This window comes from Rhinatrema bivittatum, chromosome 5, assembly GCF_901001135.1.
Source record: "Rhinatrema bivittatum chromosome 5, aRhiBiv1.1, whole genome shotgun sequence".
NCBI classification, from domain to species: Eukaryota; Metazoa; Chordata; class Amphibia; order Gymnophiona; family Rhinatrematidae; genus Rhinatrema; species Rhinatrema bivittatum.
The window spans coordinates 75,198,099-75,215,274 of record NC_042619.1 but is presented as its reverse complement, the minus strand read 5'-3'; the positions used below and the strand labels follow the sequence as shown (position 1 = coordinate 75,215,274).

The 17,176-nt window shown below is 45.0% G+C and overlaps 1 protein-coding gene across 3 annotated transcripts in view; it reads left to right on the top strand.

Annotated features, from left to right (window-relative positions):
* The first annotated feature begins 10,549 nt into the window (after positions 1–10,549).
* EXPH5 (exophilin 5) overlaps positions 10,550–17,176 on the top strand; it is a 108,068-nt gene continuing 101,441 nt past the window's right edge. For all 3 annotated transcript variants that reach the window (XM_029602473.1, XM_029602472.1, XM_029602471.1), the window contains exon 1: positions 10,550–10,796. In XM_029602473.1, the coding sequence (XP_029458333.1) occupies positions 10,675–10,796 (122 nt within the window). In that variant the 5' untranslated portion in view covers positions 10,550–10,674. The remainder of the gene's footprint in view (positions 10,797–17,176) is intronic.

Genomic DNA, 17,176 nt, shown 5'->3' with positions numbered 1-17,176 from the left:
ACGGAGGCCACAAGCCCCGGGCTCGATTGGCAGCTGGAGCCGCCCCCGGGGTCTCCTGCAGCGGCTGGAGCCGCTGCCGTCATCGGGGCCTGCCTTCAGGCCCAGTCCTGCTCTTACGCGAGGACATCAGTGCAGGACCGCTGTCCACGGTCCTGCACAGTGCCTGCTTCCTTCCTCATAGGCACGCGGCCGCGCCTCTCTTCAGAATTTAAAGGGCCAGACACAGGAAGTGTGCTGGCCCCACCTATGGACTGATTTCCTGCTTGAGCCCTATAAAAGGGCTGCTCCGTCACTTCAGTCTTCGCCTTGCATCGGAGTTACTTCACTCTGGAGGCTCCTGTCTGCCAGAGCTCCATCAGGTCTTCTTCGTGGAGCTCCTCATCGTCTTCTCGTCATGTCATGTCACGTCACATCACGTCTTGATTGCCTGAGGTCCTCGTCCAGGTGTCCTTGTGTCTCGTCTTGATCTTCCACTTCCTGATGTTCCAGGTTCCTTGGTGTCTTGTTCCTGTGTCTTCAGCACTCCTGAGCCTTCTGGTCCTGCCGACCTTGGTCCCTCGGACGATGTCTTTCCCGAGTTGGAGTGGCCTGCAGGTGGACTGGTGTCCTGTGCTCCTGAGCCGTCATGTCCTGCCAGCCTTCGTGGTGCTTCGGACGACATCTGCTCCGTCGTCGGAGTCCCACCTCGACTGGACTCTTCCTGCGCTTGTCCCGCTCTCCACGTGGTCCGTGACCAGCCTCCTCGGGCTGTGTAGGGCGTGCAGTGGGACAGGGTGGTCCGCGACCAGCCCATTGGGTCCACCCGTGAAGGTGGGCTGAGTAGGGCACCCTGAGAGACAGTACCAATGTCCTTCCGCCCAATTTCTCGTCTCGTCCTGGATGCCGTGCATCAGTCTTGGTGTCACGTCTTCACTTCAACGTCTTGTTCCTGATGTCATCGCATCGACCCTGGTCCGGGATGCCGTCGCATTGACCCTGGTCCGTGATGTCTTTGCATCAGCCCTGGTGTCATGTCTTCAATAGCCCTGGTGTCATGTCTTCTACAACTCTCGTCTGTGATATCGTTGCATCAACCTGGGTGTCATGTCTTCGTGTCAAGGTCCATCTGCCCTCGTCCTCAGGCCAGGCCTGCTGCTCCATGCCGATCCAAGTGGGTCCAAGCAGGTCCAAAAGGGCTTGGAATGGTCGGAGGACCATTCAACTTCCAACATCATGTTGTTGGTCTTGGGAGCTTGCAGGCCTGGCAGAGGGTAAGACCGTCTGCCATGCTGGAACACGCCGTCAACCCTCAGTTCGGTCCTGGATCCATCTGGGGTCGGGCTGAGGCCCAAGGGCACATTAAACACCCCCCGCTACGTAACAGTATTGGTGTGCGCTGGTGTTTTAAAATTTACTTGTAAGAGATTAGTAACTAGTTCCTTAGAAGAACTGTTGGAATACACATTTGGTGCATAAACGCTGCAAAGTGTGATCTCATTGCCATATAATTTCCCTACCACTATGACATAGGTGAAAATCTTTTGAAACTGACCTGTTTTGATATCAAAATTACTATTCCTCCTTTTTTATGAAGACTGGCAAATAGTAATTTTGCACCACCCAATCTTTAACCAGTTTTTCACTAATAATCGGGCCGATACAGTAAGGACGCTAAGAAACAGTGCGGCAGTGCTGGGCGCCCGCTCATTTGCCGCGCGCATATTTTGGTTCACATACCACTCGATTCAGTATTCAAATTAGACACAAATCCAAGCGGCATCCAAAGTGCGTCAATGAAGCGGTAGGCGCTCGCAATCCATTTTACTGTATAAAGCGGTATGCAGTGCCTATACAGTATCCAGGGTGCGCTGGTACCTGTCCTTTGAAATGTCATTTGAAATGTCATTCCACCAGGTAAGTGGATGGTTCTTTTCTACAGACCCCCCTGCCTTGAGCGCCCGGCCGGATGTCCAAGCCGCAACCTTGGACATCCGGCCGGGCGCTCAAGGCAGCGGTGCCTCCGATCATGGACGCCCGGATGCAGGCGGGAAGGTCCATGAACCGACGCCGCGACCTTGGACGTCCGACATCACGGCTTCCGTTCATGGACCTTTCCCGCCTGTAGGCACTGCTGCCTTGAGCACCCGGCCGGACGTCCAAGTCATGACCTTGGACGTCCGGCCGGGCGCTCAAGGCAGTGGTGCCTCCGATCATGGAAGCCCGGATGTATTCGCCTGATAAAGAGGTCCTCGGGATGTGACTGATTACAGGTTAGAAGGCCACACTAGCCGCCCCGGTTCATCAAAAAAACATTTCCCCTCAAGCGTTACCTGGTCGGCTACTCTGTATTTAAAACACGTTTCTATAACTCCAGCATTCCCACGGCGCTAAAGCTGCTACACATTTCTTCATACTGCGTGCTGAATGCCCGCAAACACAGCAGTACCTCCGGCCGCCATACTACCCACGTGCTTCACTCCAGCAGCCAAACCCACCCCTTAACTCTGATTGGCTGCTGCTGCCTTTGGGTCGAAGCCTTTCCCGAATCCTGATTGGTTTGGGAGAGGTGTCGATCAAAGGAGACGGGGCTTTATATCTGGGATGTAAGCTCCTCTACAACAGAGGTGAGAGTTTGTGTAATTTCTGTTCTGGGTTCCTTCCCCGAATACTGAGGTGAGAATAATCTGAAAGCAAAGGAGGCTGAAACCCTTTATGGTAGAACTGGCGGGAAGGTCCATGAACGGATGCCATGACCTTGGATGTCCGAGGTCGCGGCTTCCATTCATGGACCTTCCTGCCTGTAGACACTGCTGCCTTGAGCGCCTGGCCAGACGTCCAAGCCGTGACCTTGGACGTCCGGCCGGGTGCTCAAGGCAGCGGTGCCTCCGATCATGGACGCCACGACCTTGGACATCCGAGGTCGCGGCTTGGATGTCCGGCCGGGCGCTCAAGGCAGCGGATGTCCAAGCCGCTGTAGGCAGCTGTAGGCACCGCTGCCTTGAGCGCCCGACCTCGGACATCCAAGCCGAGGGCTGGCGAGCGAATCCGCTAGTCTCTCTATATTATAAAAGTATTAGGGATGCTGAGCGATCATGTCAGCATGCTCACGCACTACTACACACACGCATTTCGAGCATTTTTCAACCGCTGTCCGGTACGAAGCTGACTGAACACCACACTAATGCCAGGGACAGGGTACGCGGTAAATATTCAGGTTAAAGATGCGGTAAATGAGCTGGTTAACAGGGCGATAATTTGGGCGTACCTTACTGTATCGGAGGGAATAGCTAATCCGATCATTAACATGTCATATACATGCGGCGGGCGGAAAGGGATACACATCCTTTTCGGCAAGCGGTAAGGACGCGTAAAAGCCGATACTGAATCGTGGGTACGCCTTACGTGTCCAAAACGTGTGTCCAAAGCGGGTTAAAAACCGGGTAACCACGGCCGCGCTTTACTATATCGGCCCGAATGGTTGTTAAATGAATTTCCTGCAAAAGGACTATTTTAGCCTTCTGCCTATGCAATGACTGTAACCTTTTTGTTCTCTTTATTAATGAACCTAGACCTGCTTCGTTCCATTAAAAAAAAAGTTATAAATAAATACAATAAACAAACATATGGTTTCACCCATACTTAATCTAGAAAAAACCCCTATTGTATAGAATACATTCCAAAATTTGCCATCTGTGCTAGCTCTCCCCATCCTAGAGCTCCATCACAAGACTTCATTGAACCATTGATTAATGAGAGTTTTTTTCATGTGAGCATTGCCATGTCACTGTCTGTAGTACTTACAGGTTTTGATCCCTCCCCCACCTCCTAAGCCATGTCCCTCTCCCCAGTTCTATCCCCTCATCAATCTCCAGTACCCCAAAACTATACAAAAACCTCCAAAAGGAGCATTAGAGACAACATACTCCTCCGTGAGTGCCCTCCTCCTTGCAAATTTTAATCAAACCAACTCTCCAGATCTATATTAAAAATCATTCATACCTTCCTAAATTTCTGATAATAAGTGCCCTTAAGCAATTTAACACTATCCAGAAATTAACATTTACAGCTCCCTGTAATTTGGGTAAAACCTGAGGTCATATAGTATGTTAACATTAGCAAAGGTTATTTATTGATCACAACAATGCAGTCTCATTTTCTATTTGTTTCGCCAAGAAATGTTTTGCTTCCACCACTGAATCCAGCGTGCGCCGGGTTCCATTGTCTACCACTCTAAATTGTGCCGGGTATTGAAGTGTGAATTTAATATGTCTCCTGAACATTTCAGTACATATGGGAGAGAATTCCTTCCTTTTCTGGGACACCTCAGCAGAGTAATCTTGGAATATTAAAATCTGTTGTCCTTCATAACTTAATTCCACTCTCTTCCTGTAAGCTTGCAGAAGTTCCATCTTACATGCAAAATTTAGAAATCTTGCAATAACTATTCTGGGTCTTGATGATTCATGGGAACGTAAGTGGAGCCTGTGTGCGCGTTCCACGTGGCTCTTGCCATCCAGATTTGGTAGGCCTAGTTCTTTTACCAGCTACCTCTCCAGTAATTTGTGGACTTCATGGTCTGATATGATTTCTGGGAAGCCTACAAATCTTAAGTTATTTCACCTTGAGTGATTTTCTAAATCTTCTATTTTAGATTTGAGTTGCAATACTTGCATTTTTAGGGCTTCCTGTAACTGCGTCAGTGCTTGCATGTCTGTTTCGACCTCCAAAACTCTCTTTTGTGTGTTGATCACTTGCTATTTAATCCCAATTAAAGTTTTGTTGCCATTTGCAATCTGTTGTGAGATTGCCTCAAACTTGACTTCCAATGCTGATACCATTACCATTGTACCCTGCACACAAGAGCTCCGTTTTCTGTCACTGAGCATTGACTTGGCGGCCCGGCGGCCATTTTGGTCTCCTGTTGCCTTCCAACAATCTTTTCTTTACTTTGCAGTTTCACGGATATATCGCCACCACCCCTTATCACAAAATTGTTCATAAACCCGTGCAATTCTCCACAGGGTAGGTTTTAAGGCTCGCAAAATGGTATATTTCCACGGAGTTTCCTTTTGAATAGGGAGGGCACTCGGAGCGAGCCTACACACATCCTACTTGTTATAATATATAGGTGTTTGGTGGATTCTTAGGGGCAACAGTGATAGTGTCTCCCATGGGAAGGAGCCCCGTAGGAAACTGTAGCACCAGGCTAGACTCAGATGCACAAATACAGAGAATATATCTTTATTATGCAGCTTGTACAGTTCACTAGAGGTGGCAGTAGAGAGTGGATTAGATAGCAACAGTCTGTAATCCTCGGCGGTGGAAACCCATCCCACAATGGTGGTATAAGGCCCCGATGCAGATATCCAATGAGGCACTGTAGGAGAAACAGACTGGCAGATGTTAGAACACACTCCCTTGTAGCTGAGTAGATAGAGTTCCCAATGAGCAGTAGAGAGAGGATAGGTAGCAACAGTCTGTGATCCTCTGCAGAGGAGACCTGTTCCACAATGGTGGTGTAGGGCCCGATGTAGATGAACAGACTGGGAGAAATTGTACTCACTCTCTGTAGTTGATAGGTGGAGTTCCAGCAGGTAGAAGAATTGGTAACAGGCACCAGGATAGACACACAGGCCCTCGAGGAGCGAGTATCTGGATTCAGGATAGGCACCTGGAAATAAGCAAAGGGCCTCCAAGGAGCGGGTACTCATTTTAGTAGAAACCCAGAGGGTGTAGATAGCTTCTAGCAGCAACAGAAGCAGGCAGAGCAGCTTCAGACCGGAACAAATCCAATCCGTTGCTAACTCAGCAAGAGTCAGCAAATGGGCAATCTTTTGTAGTAGGAAGCAGTGATGTCACTCGAGGGGGACGCCCCCGAGGTTCACGCCAACACTGCTACAAGATGTGAGGCGTGAGCGCCCGCGTGCCTTAAGAGGCCTTGGGTCAACATGGCGGGACGCCGCACCAAAGCCGCTCCAGGGATGCCGGAGGGTGTGGCAAGGAGATGCTATGGATGCCATTCTCCCAAGGCTGGTGGAGAAGGCTGAAATAGAGGTGAGGCATGTCAGGCGAAGCCATCTGAGACCGATGGACGCAACATTATTCACTCATCGGATCACGTGGTCTCTTGGATTTTTGCATCAGAGGTGGACCCTTGGGCCGAGGTGGAGTTGACACAACCTGTAAGGACCTACGGGTCCCCACCATCGGCAGGTGGAGTGGGCTGAAAGGCAGAGGCCGCTGGAACTTCACCTATACCAGGACTCATTCCACGCAGGTTGAGCCTTTGGGTGCCGGGGCCGGCAGAACTTAGGTGGGCCTCTGTGTATAGTTGCAGGAGAAGTGGTTTCAGCCCAGAGACAGCAGGCGAGGGATGGTACAGTTCTACTCTGGACTGGATAATGTCTTGGAAACTCAGGCGCCAATGGAACAAAGGCAGATAGAGGGCGCTTGAGCAAAGGTAGGCCGAAGCCTGATGAATCCACATCTAGGAAGTAAACAGAAGAGGCATCCAATGGTAGGCTTGAGTCAGGGCTTGTGGCAATCCAGAGGCAATGGCAAGCAAGGTTGAGGTCTGATCACAGAGATAGTCAATCGCGTAGTCAAGCAAAGCTGAGGTCTGATCATGGAGATAGTCAATAGCGTAGTTAAGCAAAGCTGAGGTCTGATCACGGAGATGGTCAATAGCGTAGTCGGATGAAGCAAAGGTCTGGGCTGGAGATAGGCTTTATCGTAGTCAGGTGAAGCAGAAGTCTGGGTCCGGAGATAGGCTATAGCGTGGTCAGGTGAAGCAAAGGTCTGGGTCCGGAGATAGGCTGGAGCATGGTCAGGCGATGCGGAGGTCTGGGTCTGGAGATAGGCTGGAATGTATTCAGGCGAAGCAGAGGTCTGGGACTGGAGATAGGCTGTAGCTTAGTCAGGCAAAGCAAAGTCAAAGTCCGTGTAGTCAGTCTGAAGCATAAGCAGAACAGGAACAAGGAAACAGGAACCAGGAACAACAAGGAACAGGAACACAGGGAAGAGACGAATCTCTGAGTAGCAACAAGTATTCGACCAGTGAGGAGACCTGTTGCAAAGGCAACACTAGGGAGCGAAGCCTGAGCTTAAATACTATGAATAGTTTGACATCATCATCTGGGGCCGCAGCTAGGTTTCCGCCGCGGTCCCTTCATAAGGATCAGCGAATGAAAATGGGAAGAATTGGGACATACTTCTACCCTACATGCTGTTTGCTATCCGCAAAGTACCACAAAGCTCAAAGGGGTTCTCCCTGTTTGAGATATTACATGGAAGGAAACCAAGTCCTGGGAAGAGGAAGAAAATCCAGGGCAGAACATAGTGGACTATGAACTCAGAGTACAAGATCACCTAAAGAAGGCTGGTGAGGCAGCTCACCTGTGTCTGGAAAAGGCTCAGAATTCTCAAGTTCAAGCTTATAATCGCCCCACAGTCCAGCAAGTATTCCAACCAGGGGACCGGGTCCTTGTCCCCCCACCATCAGCAGAAAGCAAGCTATTAGCCTGTTGGCAAGAACCCTATGAAGTCCTGGAGAAAACAGGACCCATGGACTACAAGTTGGCTCATCCAGATAAGCAAAAGAAGACCCAAATCTACCACATAAACCTCCTAAATAAATGGCTGCTGCAAGTGTGTGGCCTGGTTCAGGAAGGAGAATTTGTCCCAGAGTTTGGGCCAAAACTAGACCAAGCCCGAGTATCCTTCGGAGAAGAGCTGTCCACCAAATAAGACAGCTGACTTTAAGCAGTTGGTAGAGAAAAACAAACAGAATGTTAGGAATTATTAGGAAGGGAATGGCAAATAAAATGGTGGATGTCATAATGCCTCTTTATGGTGAGACCACACCTTGAATACTGTGTGCATTTCTGGTCGCCACATCTCAAAAAAGAGAAAGTACTGAGAAGGGTGATCAAAATGATAAAGGGCATGGAATGGCTCCCCTATGAGGAAAGGCTAAAGAGGTTAGGGCTGTTCAGCCTGGAGAAGAGACTGTTGAGAGGGGATATGATAGAGCTCTACAAAATCATGAAAGGACTTGAATGGGTAAATGTGAATCGGTTATTTACTCTTTCAGATAATAGGAAGACCAGGGGGCACTCCATGAAGTTTGCGAGTAGCACATTTAAAACAAATTCTTTTTCACTCAGTGCACAATTAATTTCTGGAATTCATTGCCAGAGGATTTGGTTAAGGCAGTTAGTGTAGCTATATTTAAAAAATGTTTGGATACATTCCTGGAGGAGAAGTCTATAAACTGCTATTAATCATAAGAACATGCCATACTGGGTCAGACCAAGGGTCCATCAAGCCCAGCATCCTGTTTCCAACAGTGGCCAATCCAGGCCATAAGAACCTGGCAAGTACCCAAAAACTAAGTCTATTCCATGTTACCATTGCTAGTAATAGCAGTGGCTATTTTCTAAGTCAACTTAATTAATAGCAGGAAATGGACTTCTCCTCCAAGAACTTAGCCAATCCTTTTTTAAACACAGCTACACTAACTGCACTAACCACATCCTCTGGCAACAATAAGGAATAGCCACTGCTTGTTACCAGCATTAGTACTTTAGGATCTATTTAACTTTTGGGTATTTGCCAGGTACTTGTGACTTGGACTGGATACTGTTAGAAACAGGATGATGGGCTAGGTGTACCCTTGGGCTGACCCAGTATGGCATATTTTATATTCTTAATTTCTTATGTATCCTTTTAGTAGGCACCCCAACGGGCCGATACAGTACAGTGCGCTCTGACAGAGCGCACTGTTAACCTGCCATTGGACACGCATTTTCCCTTACCCCTTATTCAGTAAGGGGCAGAAAACGCACATCCAACCCGCCGAACCTAATAGCGCCATCAACATGCAAATGCATGTTGATGGCCCTATTAGGTATGCCTGAGCGATACAGTAAGTAAAATATGCAGCCAAGCCGCACATTTTACTTTCAGAAATTAGCGCCTACCCAAAGGGAGGCGTTAATTTCTTCAGGCACCGGGAAAGTGCACAGAAAAGCAGTAAAAACTGCTTTTCTGTGTACCCTCCGACTTAATATCGTGGCGATATTAAGTCGGAGGTCCCGAAGGGTAAAAAAGTAAAAAGAAAAAAAGAAAAAAAATTTGAAGCCGGCCCGCAGCTGTCGGGTCGAAAACCGGACGCTCAATTTTGCCGGCGTCCGGTTTCCGAGCCCGTGGCTGTCAGCGGGCTCGAGAACCGACGCCGGCAAAATTGAGTGTCGGCTGTCAAACCCGCTGACAGCCGCCGCTCCGGGCCAAAAGGAGGCGCTAGGGACGCGCTAGTGTCCCTAGCGTCTCCTTTTGCCTGTTTCTACCGCCGGGTCTCATTTAAATAGAGAATCGCGCACACAGGAGAGTGGCCTGTGCGCGTGCCGGGAGAGCGGGCGTTCGCCCACTCTCCCGCGGACTTTACTGAATCGGCCCTCAAGTGATTGCCAAGTTGGCTCACCCCTAAATCTGGCCCTGAAGAGAGGATAACTTGAAAGTTTGTCACAAATATATTTAGTCCATTAAATAGGTATCACCTACAACTTGTTAATTGATCCTTAATTTCCCATTCTTTTTTATGATGTCTGTAATTGTGTTTTATTGTTTATTAGTTATGCATTTTTTTAAATTTGCTTTATTTAAATTATTTAATTTTATGTTATATCTTTGTAATCTGTTTTGAGAACTTCAATGGAAAGGGAGCACAAGCAAAAACTGGTCCTTGCTTTGTCATTAGTCAGTGCCCTCCTTTTACAGAAGGTAGTAGTACTGTTTCTATCATTATTTATAGAACTGAGATAAGCCTCCCCTTTACAACAAGACTAATTTTATCATAATTTATGGCAAAGATCCCAAAATTCAGCCTCAAGGTATGCAAACCAGTCAGGATTTTAGGATTTCTATAATGAATATGAATGAAATAGGGTTGCAATCACTGCCTTCATTGTATGTGAATAAATCTCATACCTATTCATTGTGGAAATCCCCAAAACTCCTTTGGGTTGCAGCTCTGAAGGACCGAGTTTGGGGGACCCCTGATAAGTTAGAGCCCTCTCTGCTTTACAGAAAAGCTACCTGATCTAGCCTTATATAAGGTGCTCGAAGAGCCCTCATCTCAGGGAAGGAATAGGACAGGTTCAAGCTTCATACAGAGTACCTGTCTGCTTTATAATAAGCATTGCCTCTACAATTACAGGCATTCATTCAGAACCCATTGCTCTTCAGTTTCTAGCATTGTATATAGCACTGATAAAAAAGAAAAAACCTGGACTCTCACAGATGGAATAAATAGTATAATTATACAAACAGAGAGCTGGTATAGCACCCTTCTTGTCTTAGAAACTATTCTGTCATATTGCCCCCCTCTTCACAGGAGGGCTGATTCTCTGCGTGGGACACCGCCTAGTCGGGGGTGGGGTCTGTGGTCTGAGCCACGTCTCCCCTCAGACGGCTCCTCCCAGCGGGGGCGGGCCCTGCCAGGTGCTGTGGGTGGCGGGGGGAGCCGCAGGTGTGGGCGGTGCCGCCTCCATGTTATTCTGTCACATTTCTCTCAGCCGTGCGCTCGCCATTGGCCGCGAGGGCTGAGCGCTGTTTTCTTGCTTGCATTGTTGATCTCTTAGTAATGCCGACGTGATCGCGGGAATCCCGAAGGTTATATTTATCGCCGCCAGGAAAATGACGAAAGTTGCAACAGGCCGGCTGGATCTCAGTTTCCTAAATGAGGAAGAAGCGAGCAAGATCTTGGCAGTGCTGGAGCGGGACGAGCGACTGAAGCGGGCGGAGAGAGACCGAGTCAGGTAGGCAAAGCCCGAGCGGCGGACAGTCCCATAGCCGCGGGTACTGCTTAGGACCGCGCCTGGGCAGATCGTGACCTCTCCCCCTATCCACGGTCACGTCTTGCTGTAAAGAAAGCGTTTGGAAGGAATTGCGGATAACTTTTCTATTATCTTTTCTCTCACAATCCGTGTCTGTCTCTGGACCCCGAGCTGTGCCTGCTCTGTGAGTGCACTATTTATTTCTTTGGGTGTTGTGTATGTGTGTATATGTGTTTCCTTATACATACACGTGTACTTCATGTATGTGTGGCTGGCTGTAGTGTTCTCCTATAATTGATTATCTCAGTACAGAATACCACAGGGGAAGTCATCTTGACGACTTGTGAATGTCACTAAAGCCAAGGGACAGTGGAATGCAGGCAGACCTGCTGCTGCCCGATTAATGATCATTGTAGTGCACGTTTACCAGATGTGCGTGTACTTCTTGGCAAGTGGACCGTGAGATCAGTGGTGATTTCTGCCAAGTCGTTGAACCTATTTGAACTTGCTTTCTTTTCCCCATTGTTATTAGAGTGGAACATTGAAACCACCGCTGGCCTCAATATATACCCTTTTTTTTTTTAACCAAAAAATTATTATTACATAAAATCTTATTAGATGCTTATGGTGTGGAAGGTTTAGCACTGAAGTGGTGTCACTCTTTTTTGTTTCCCAACTGATCGTTGACATTGTTATGTGGATGCCTGTTCTTACTGCAAAGTTTTGTTGTGAGGTCCTTTACGGCTCCATCCTCTCACCCACTCTTTCACCTATAAGGAAGACTATTAGGAAATCTGATTAGGGCAGAGGAAATTATCAATTACATGCAGATGATACCCTCATCAGCATTTTGAGGGTTTTTTTGTCACGCTTTTCCACCATAAGAGTTCAAAACGTGTTACATTATAATTATAATAGTAAGACATCAATCCAGCAACGAGTTACAGTGTACAATGAACAGACAAAATAGCAAGATCTGGTCAGATTACAAATGAGGGAATAGGTCGCAATACAACAGAGAATTATAAAATGCAAATATAGCATAATAGAAATGATTTCCTGTGGGCTAAGATTTTCCAGTAAGATAGCGTGGAAAAGCCTGGATGCATATGTGAGCAGTTATATGCTTCCTTTGGGCTAAAGTAGAGCATTGGGAATGTGATCAGGAGTTCAGGGATCAGGCTGTGAATCACACGCTGCTACCAATAATCAGGTTTTCAGTCATTAAGTAAATGTGAGGAGGTCTTGGGCAAGCCTGATGTATTTATTTAAAATTTCTTATATGCTACTTATACACGGCCCTAAGCAGCATACAGAAACATAAACATTCATCATAAAATAAAACATAAAATAATACTAATAACTGCAGGACTAAAATATAAGAGCATCAAGAAAAAGCATAAAAAATGATCTAAAAACAGCTGAAAAGTACAGCATATGCCCATATTTTAGAGCTGCTTGTGAATTCCATGGACCCTCATATTGCAGTGGTTGCTAAGACATGCTTTTAGCAACTTTGTCAAATCTGATAATTATATTAATTTTTTAAAAAGAAAAACAATCTGGCCATTCTGATTTACACCTTAATTACCAACAGGTTAGACTATTGTAATTCTTTGTTTGAAGCCTTAGGGGAAAAAAGCAACCTTGCAGAAACTTCACAGGATTCACAATTCTGCAGCAGCAGCAGCAAAATGATTGCGTTGTGACTTATGCCTTTTGGATCATATCTCCCCCATTGCGGAATGCTCTCCATTTGAATTTTAAATTGGCTCCATGATTCAATTTGTGACTTTTAATGTATTAAATAATAGAAGACCTCAATATTTTAAGAAAACATTTACAACAATATATCCCAGTCAGATATTTAGATCTGCGGGTGAAAGTCTTTTATGAATTCCTTCACCTGCTGAGATAAAGAGGAAAGGAAGAAGAGCTAACTCTTGTATCTCAACACTGTGGAACTCTTGAACGAATTCTGTTCATGTGATAGGAGATTGCTGTGCTTTAGGAGAATAGTGAAGGCTTACTCTCTTTGCTTTGGCTTACGTTTTGTATATGAATAATTTATTGGCTTTCAAGCTTATCTATTAATCCTGAGCTTTTCTGATTGTTATGGGTGGCTTAAATTTAGACATTTGTAATGATGGGGGTATTATTATTGGTTGAGATAATTAAGATGCAGCTTGCTGTGCTTTTGAGTTATTCATTTTGATAATTTGGGGGGGTCTTGATTTATATATTCTTTGGAATGTTTATATGCTATTTTTAGTGTCCTTTTTAATTTTACTCTTGATTATTTTGTTTTGAGGTTTTGACTGTGTGGAGTACTGTTTGGTCTGGATTTTATGGAGCATTGTTATTTGATTACTTTGTTTCTAAATATTGTTATGTTGTTCTTTGTTATTTGTTATATGTAACGCTCCTAAGCGAATTTTGTTGTTATCATGTAAACCGGTGTGATCTGTATTCGTACAGGAACTTCGGTATAGAAAAATTAAAAATAAATAAATAAATAGTGTTTTATATTCAGTGTTGATGCATCTTGCTTTGAGCTCATAGTGGGAAGCAAATAATACGTTTTGAGAAATGCATATTATTGCTCAATTTGGTTATAATAAAATGTTTTATCTTCTACAAACTGAAATGCACATCATGAACTTAAATTGAGAGGGATTTGAAGAAGTTTTTTCTATTTCTGAAGAACCCAAGTCACTCAGCACCACCCTGGACCCTCTAATCCCAATGATCCCAAACTGTGGGTCCCAGAAGACTCCCAGGGGGTCATGACAAAAAGTTCCAAATGTGGCCATTCAACTAAATCAAAGGTGCAACATACTGTAAGACAGCAAGATACTCTGTTGATTTCAAAATGGAGTTTGAATGTGCTGGTACCTGAAGTCAGGATAAGATATAGGCATATATTTATGTAGTACTGAAAAATTAATAATTTTATCAATTTGTTCTTCATCTAAAATTTGGAAACTTTTAGAAGTTTATCTGTAGTCTTCTTTTTGGAGATTATTGGGGGGGAAATAACCCCTCTCAATTCAGGTTACCTGAAGCCACAGATAGAGACCTGTAATGTGGCATTTGCTTACATGTAGAGTTTAATATTTCTTTTCAAAATATGACAGTACATACGATAACAAAGATGGATTTCTGTGAATATGTAACATAAGTACATCACTAGCTTAAAAACTGTCATTTCAAACTGCATTTCTTCAGCAAGCTAAAGATTTTATTGTATACGGCACACAGGGTACTTATTATCTCCTATTGTTTTATTATATAGATAATGTTGAAAGTGCATTAGTGTTATGCAGTGTAAACACAGATAAGTTAAAACAAGATACAATAAGTGACTCGCACCTGCCATGCAGTAAATTGTTCTTTGGGTCTGTAGTGTAGCCTTTTATTTTTTTAATTGTTTTATATTTTTATTGCCACTGTTCCCCACCTTTTAGGACAAACGGGCTATAAATATAATTTATGATTTGAGCCTCTTTGCCTTTGGCTTCCTCAGCTCCCACCTAGCATTCTTGCAAGGCAAAGTTCTAGTAGCCATTTTGGTCCTGGAGAAAATGGAATCTCTGTAGATTGTGATACATTTCACTGGAACAACAGAAAAAGATGTTTTCGTACCTGAGCTTTTAGACCAGATGGACTGGAAACGCACGCACACATACAACAGCGTCTGTTTTTGTTCGTCCAATAACAAGTATCACAGTCTGTAAAGATTCCGCCTAGCCCTCTTGTCAATTCATCCTGACCAAAGCAGCAAGATTGGTCTTTTCCTGCATATCTATCTCAGCTTTCCCTTTTGAGTCCCCCCATCAGCGTCCACATGAAATCCAAGCCTCTCCTTCTCCCTCTGCCTCACTCCCGCCCCTCAGCCCTCCTTTCTCATGATACCTTCCCCTGCCTCCTGCACTGAGCACAGACCTCTCCTCTCTCTCTCACTTTCACCTCCAAGCCTTTTCTCTCATATTCCCATACTCCCTTATCCTTGAACTGGGCCACTTGCCTCCTGACCATCTTCGTATATGGACCAGACTCCCTTCTTCAGTGATACACAAAAGCCTGGTGGATTGGAAATGTATCACTTCTGACCTTTGCATGACTGACTGCTTCTCATCTCCCCCTCCCTAGTGGCGATTTTTCTGCCAGGTCATGAACCTAAAACCTTTTGAACTTGTTACCTTTTTTGGAAAAAAGTAGAAGGTGTAGGCTGCTGTTAGACACAAATAGGTATCTTTTTTTTTTTTTCTTACAAAAATTACTACTACCTCTCCCTCTGTCCTTGAGCATTCCTTTTTTCTGTACCACTCCACTGCTCTGCTTGCTACCTACCCCCTCATATTTAGTGTATGTTGTCCCTCATGCCTCACAGGCTGACTAGAATCTCCTTGGGGCTGGGAAATCTCTTACTTATAAATCCCGTAATGATATGTTAGTACAAATATTATACCCTGTTGTACTATAGTTGGTTATCACACTGTTCTGTGCTATATTAATGTAATTTACCAATTGTCTAGTTTTAGTGAAACTCACCAAGACAGTTTGTATATAGCTGATTTAATCTCTCTCCCCTTTCCTTTGTCCTGTTATTCACAACCCCCACTATAATGCTGTATGGTGAGATATATATATATATATATATATATATTTATTTTTTTTTTAATTGTTTGTAAAGTTCATGTAGACTCTGAAGTATGTATAGCTGCAGTTCCAGGAAGATGGAACAGAATTTTTTCTGCTTGCAGATTTGGTCTGTATTTGTTCTGTGCCCATGGCTCCCACATACAACAGGCACAGCCACAAACCAATGAAACTTGCTTACAAACTGTAGCTTAAAGTATCATGAAATGCGTTTTAATGTTTGCAGTGCTGACAGATTTCAATAATCTGTTTATGTAAATAATATCTGAGGACTTGGAAGCAACTTTAGTTCTTACTAATAACATTTGAGGTTAGAAAATAATACTGAGATAGGGACATAATCCTTGATTACGTATGATGCAATAACATTTGGCCCTAAGTAAATCAGACAGTTTGATCATATCATGCTATTTTAGCAGTAGTTGTTGAACATAAGAAATTGCCATGCTGGGTCAGATCAAGGGTCCATCAAGCCCAGCATCCTGTTTCCAACAGAGGCCAAACCAGACCACAAAACCTGGCAATTACCCAAACACTAAGAAGATCCCATGCTACTGATGCAATTAATAGCAGTGGCTATTCACTAAATAAACTTGATTAATAGCAGTTAATGGACTTCTCCTCCAAGAACTTATCCAAACCTTTTTTGAACCCAGCTACACTAACTGCACTAACCACATCCTCTGGCAACAAATTCCAGAGCTTTATTGTGTGTTGAGTGAAAAATAATTTTCTCCAATTAATCTTAAATGTGCTACTTGCTAACTTCATGGAATGCCCCCTAGTCCTTCTATTATTCGAAAGTGTAAATAACCGATTCACATCTACCCGTTCTAGACCTCTCATGATCTTAAAGACCTCTATCATATCCCCCCTCAGCCATCTCTTCTCCAAGCTGAACAGCCCTAACCTCTTCAGCCTTTCCTCATAGGGGAGCTGTTCCATCCCCTTTATCATTTTGGTTGCCCTTCTCTGTATCTTCTCCATCGCAACTATATCTTTTTTGAGATGCAGTGACCAGAATTGTACACAGTATTCCAGGTGCGGTCTCACCATGGAGTGATTTATAGAGGCATTATGACATTTTCCGTTTTATTAACCATTCCCTTCCTAATAATTCCTAACATTTTGTTTGCTTTTTTGACTGCTGCAGCGTACTGCATTATTGGATACATTTTTTTTGCACTGTGTCAAAGACTTTCGCATTCTGGTATATAGCCGTTCTTTGTAATGTGGTATTTTAAATCAGGTTAAATCTTAGCCATTAGAATTTCTAATGGCTAAAAAGCAGAATTTGAAGTACCATATATACTTGTGTACAAGTCGAAACATTTTACCCTCAAAATCTGTCCTTAAAATCGCAGTCGTCTTATCCACGGGTCAATCTACATAGTGCTGGTATGATGGCACTTGCAGTTGCGCAGGCACTTCCTCCCCCCTACCAAGCCAGGGTTTGATTGGCGCACTTAGAACCATGTGGTTCATAGCGCGGCACTGGGACCTGGCGGGGGAGGAGGGAGGACGTGCCTGAACTACCGCAAGTTTGTCATCATCCTCATAGCAGCAGTGAGGGATCTGGAGGAGTTGTGGGGGAGAAGCTGTCCTACCGCTACACTGGGAGACCGTGGTGGGGGAGGAAAGAAGTTCTAAGCAAGTGCCGTTGTTGTCCAGACAGTAGTGGGTGAGTTAAGGAATCGGGA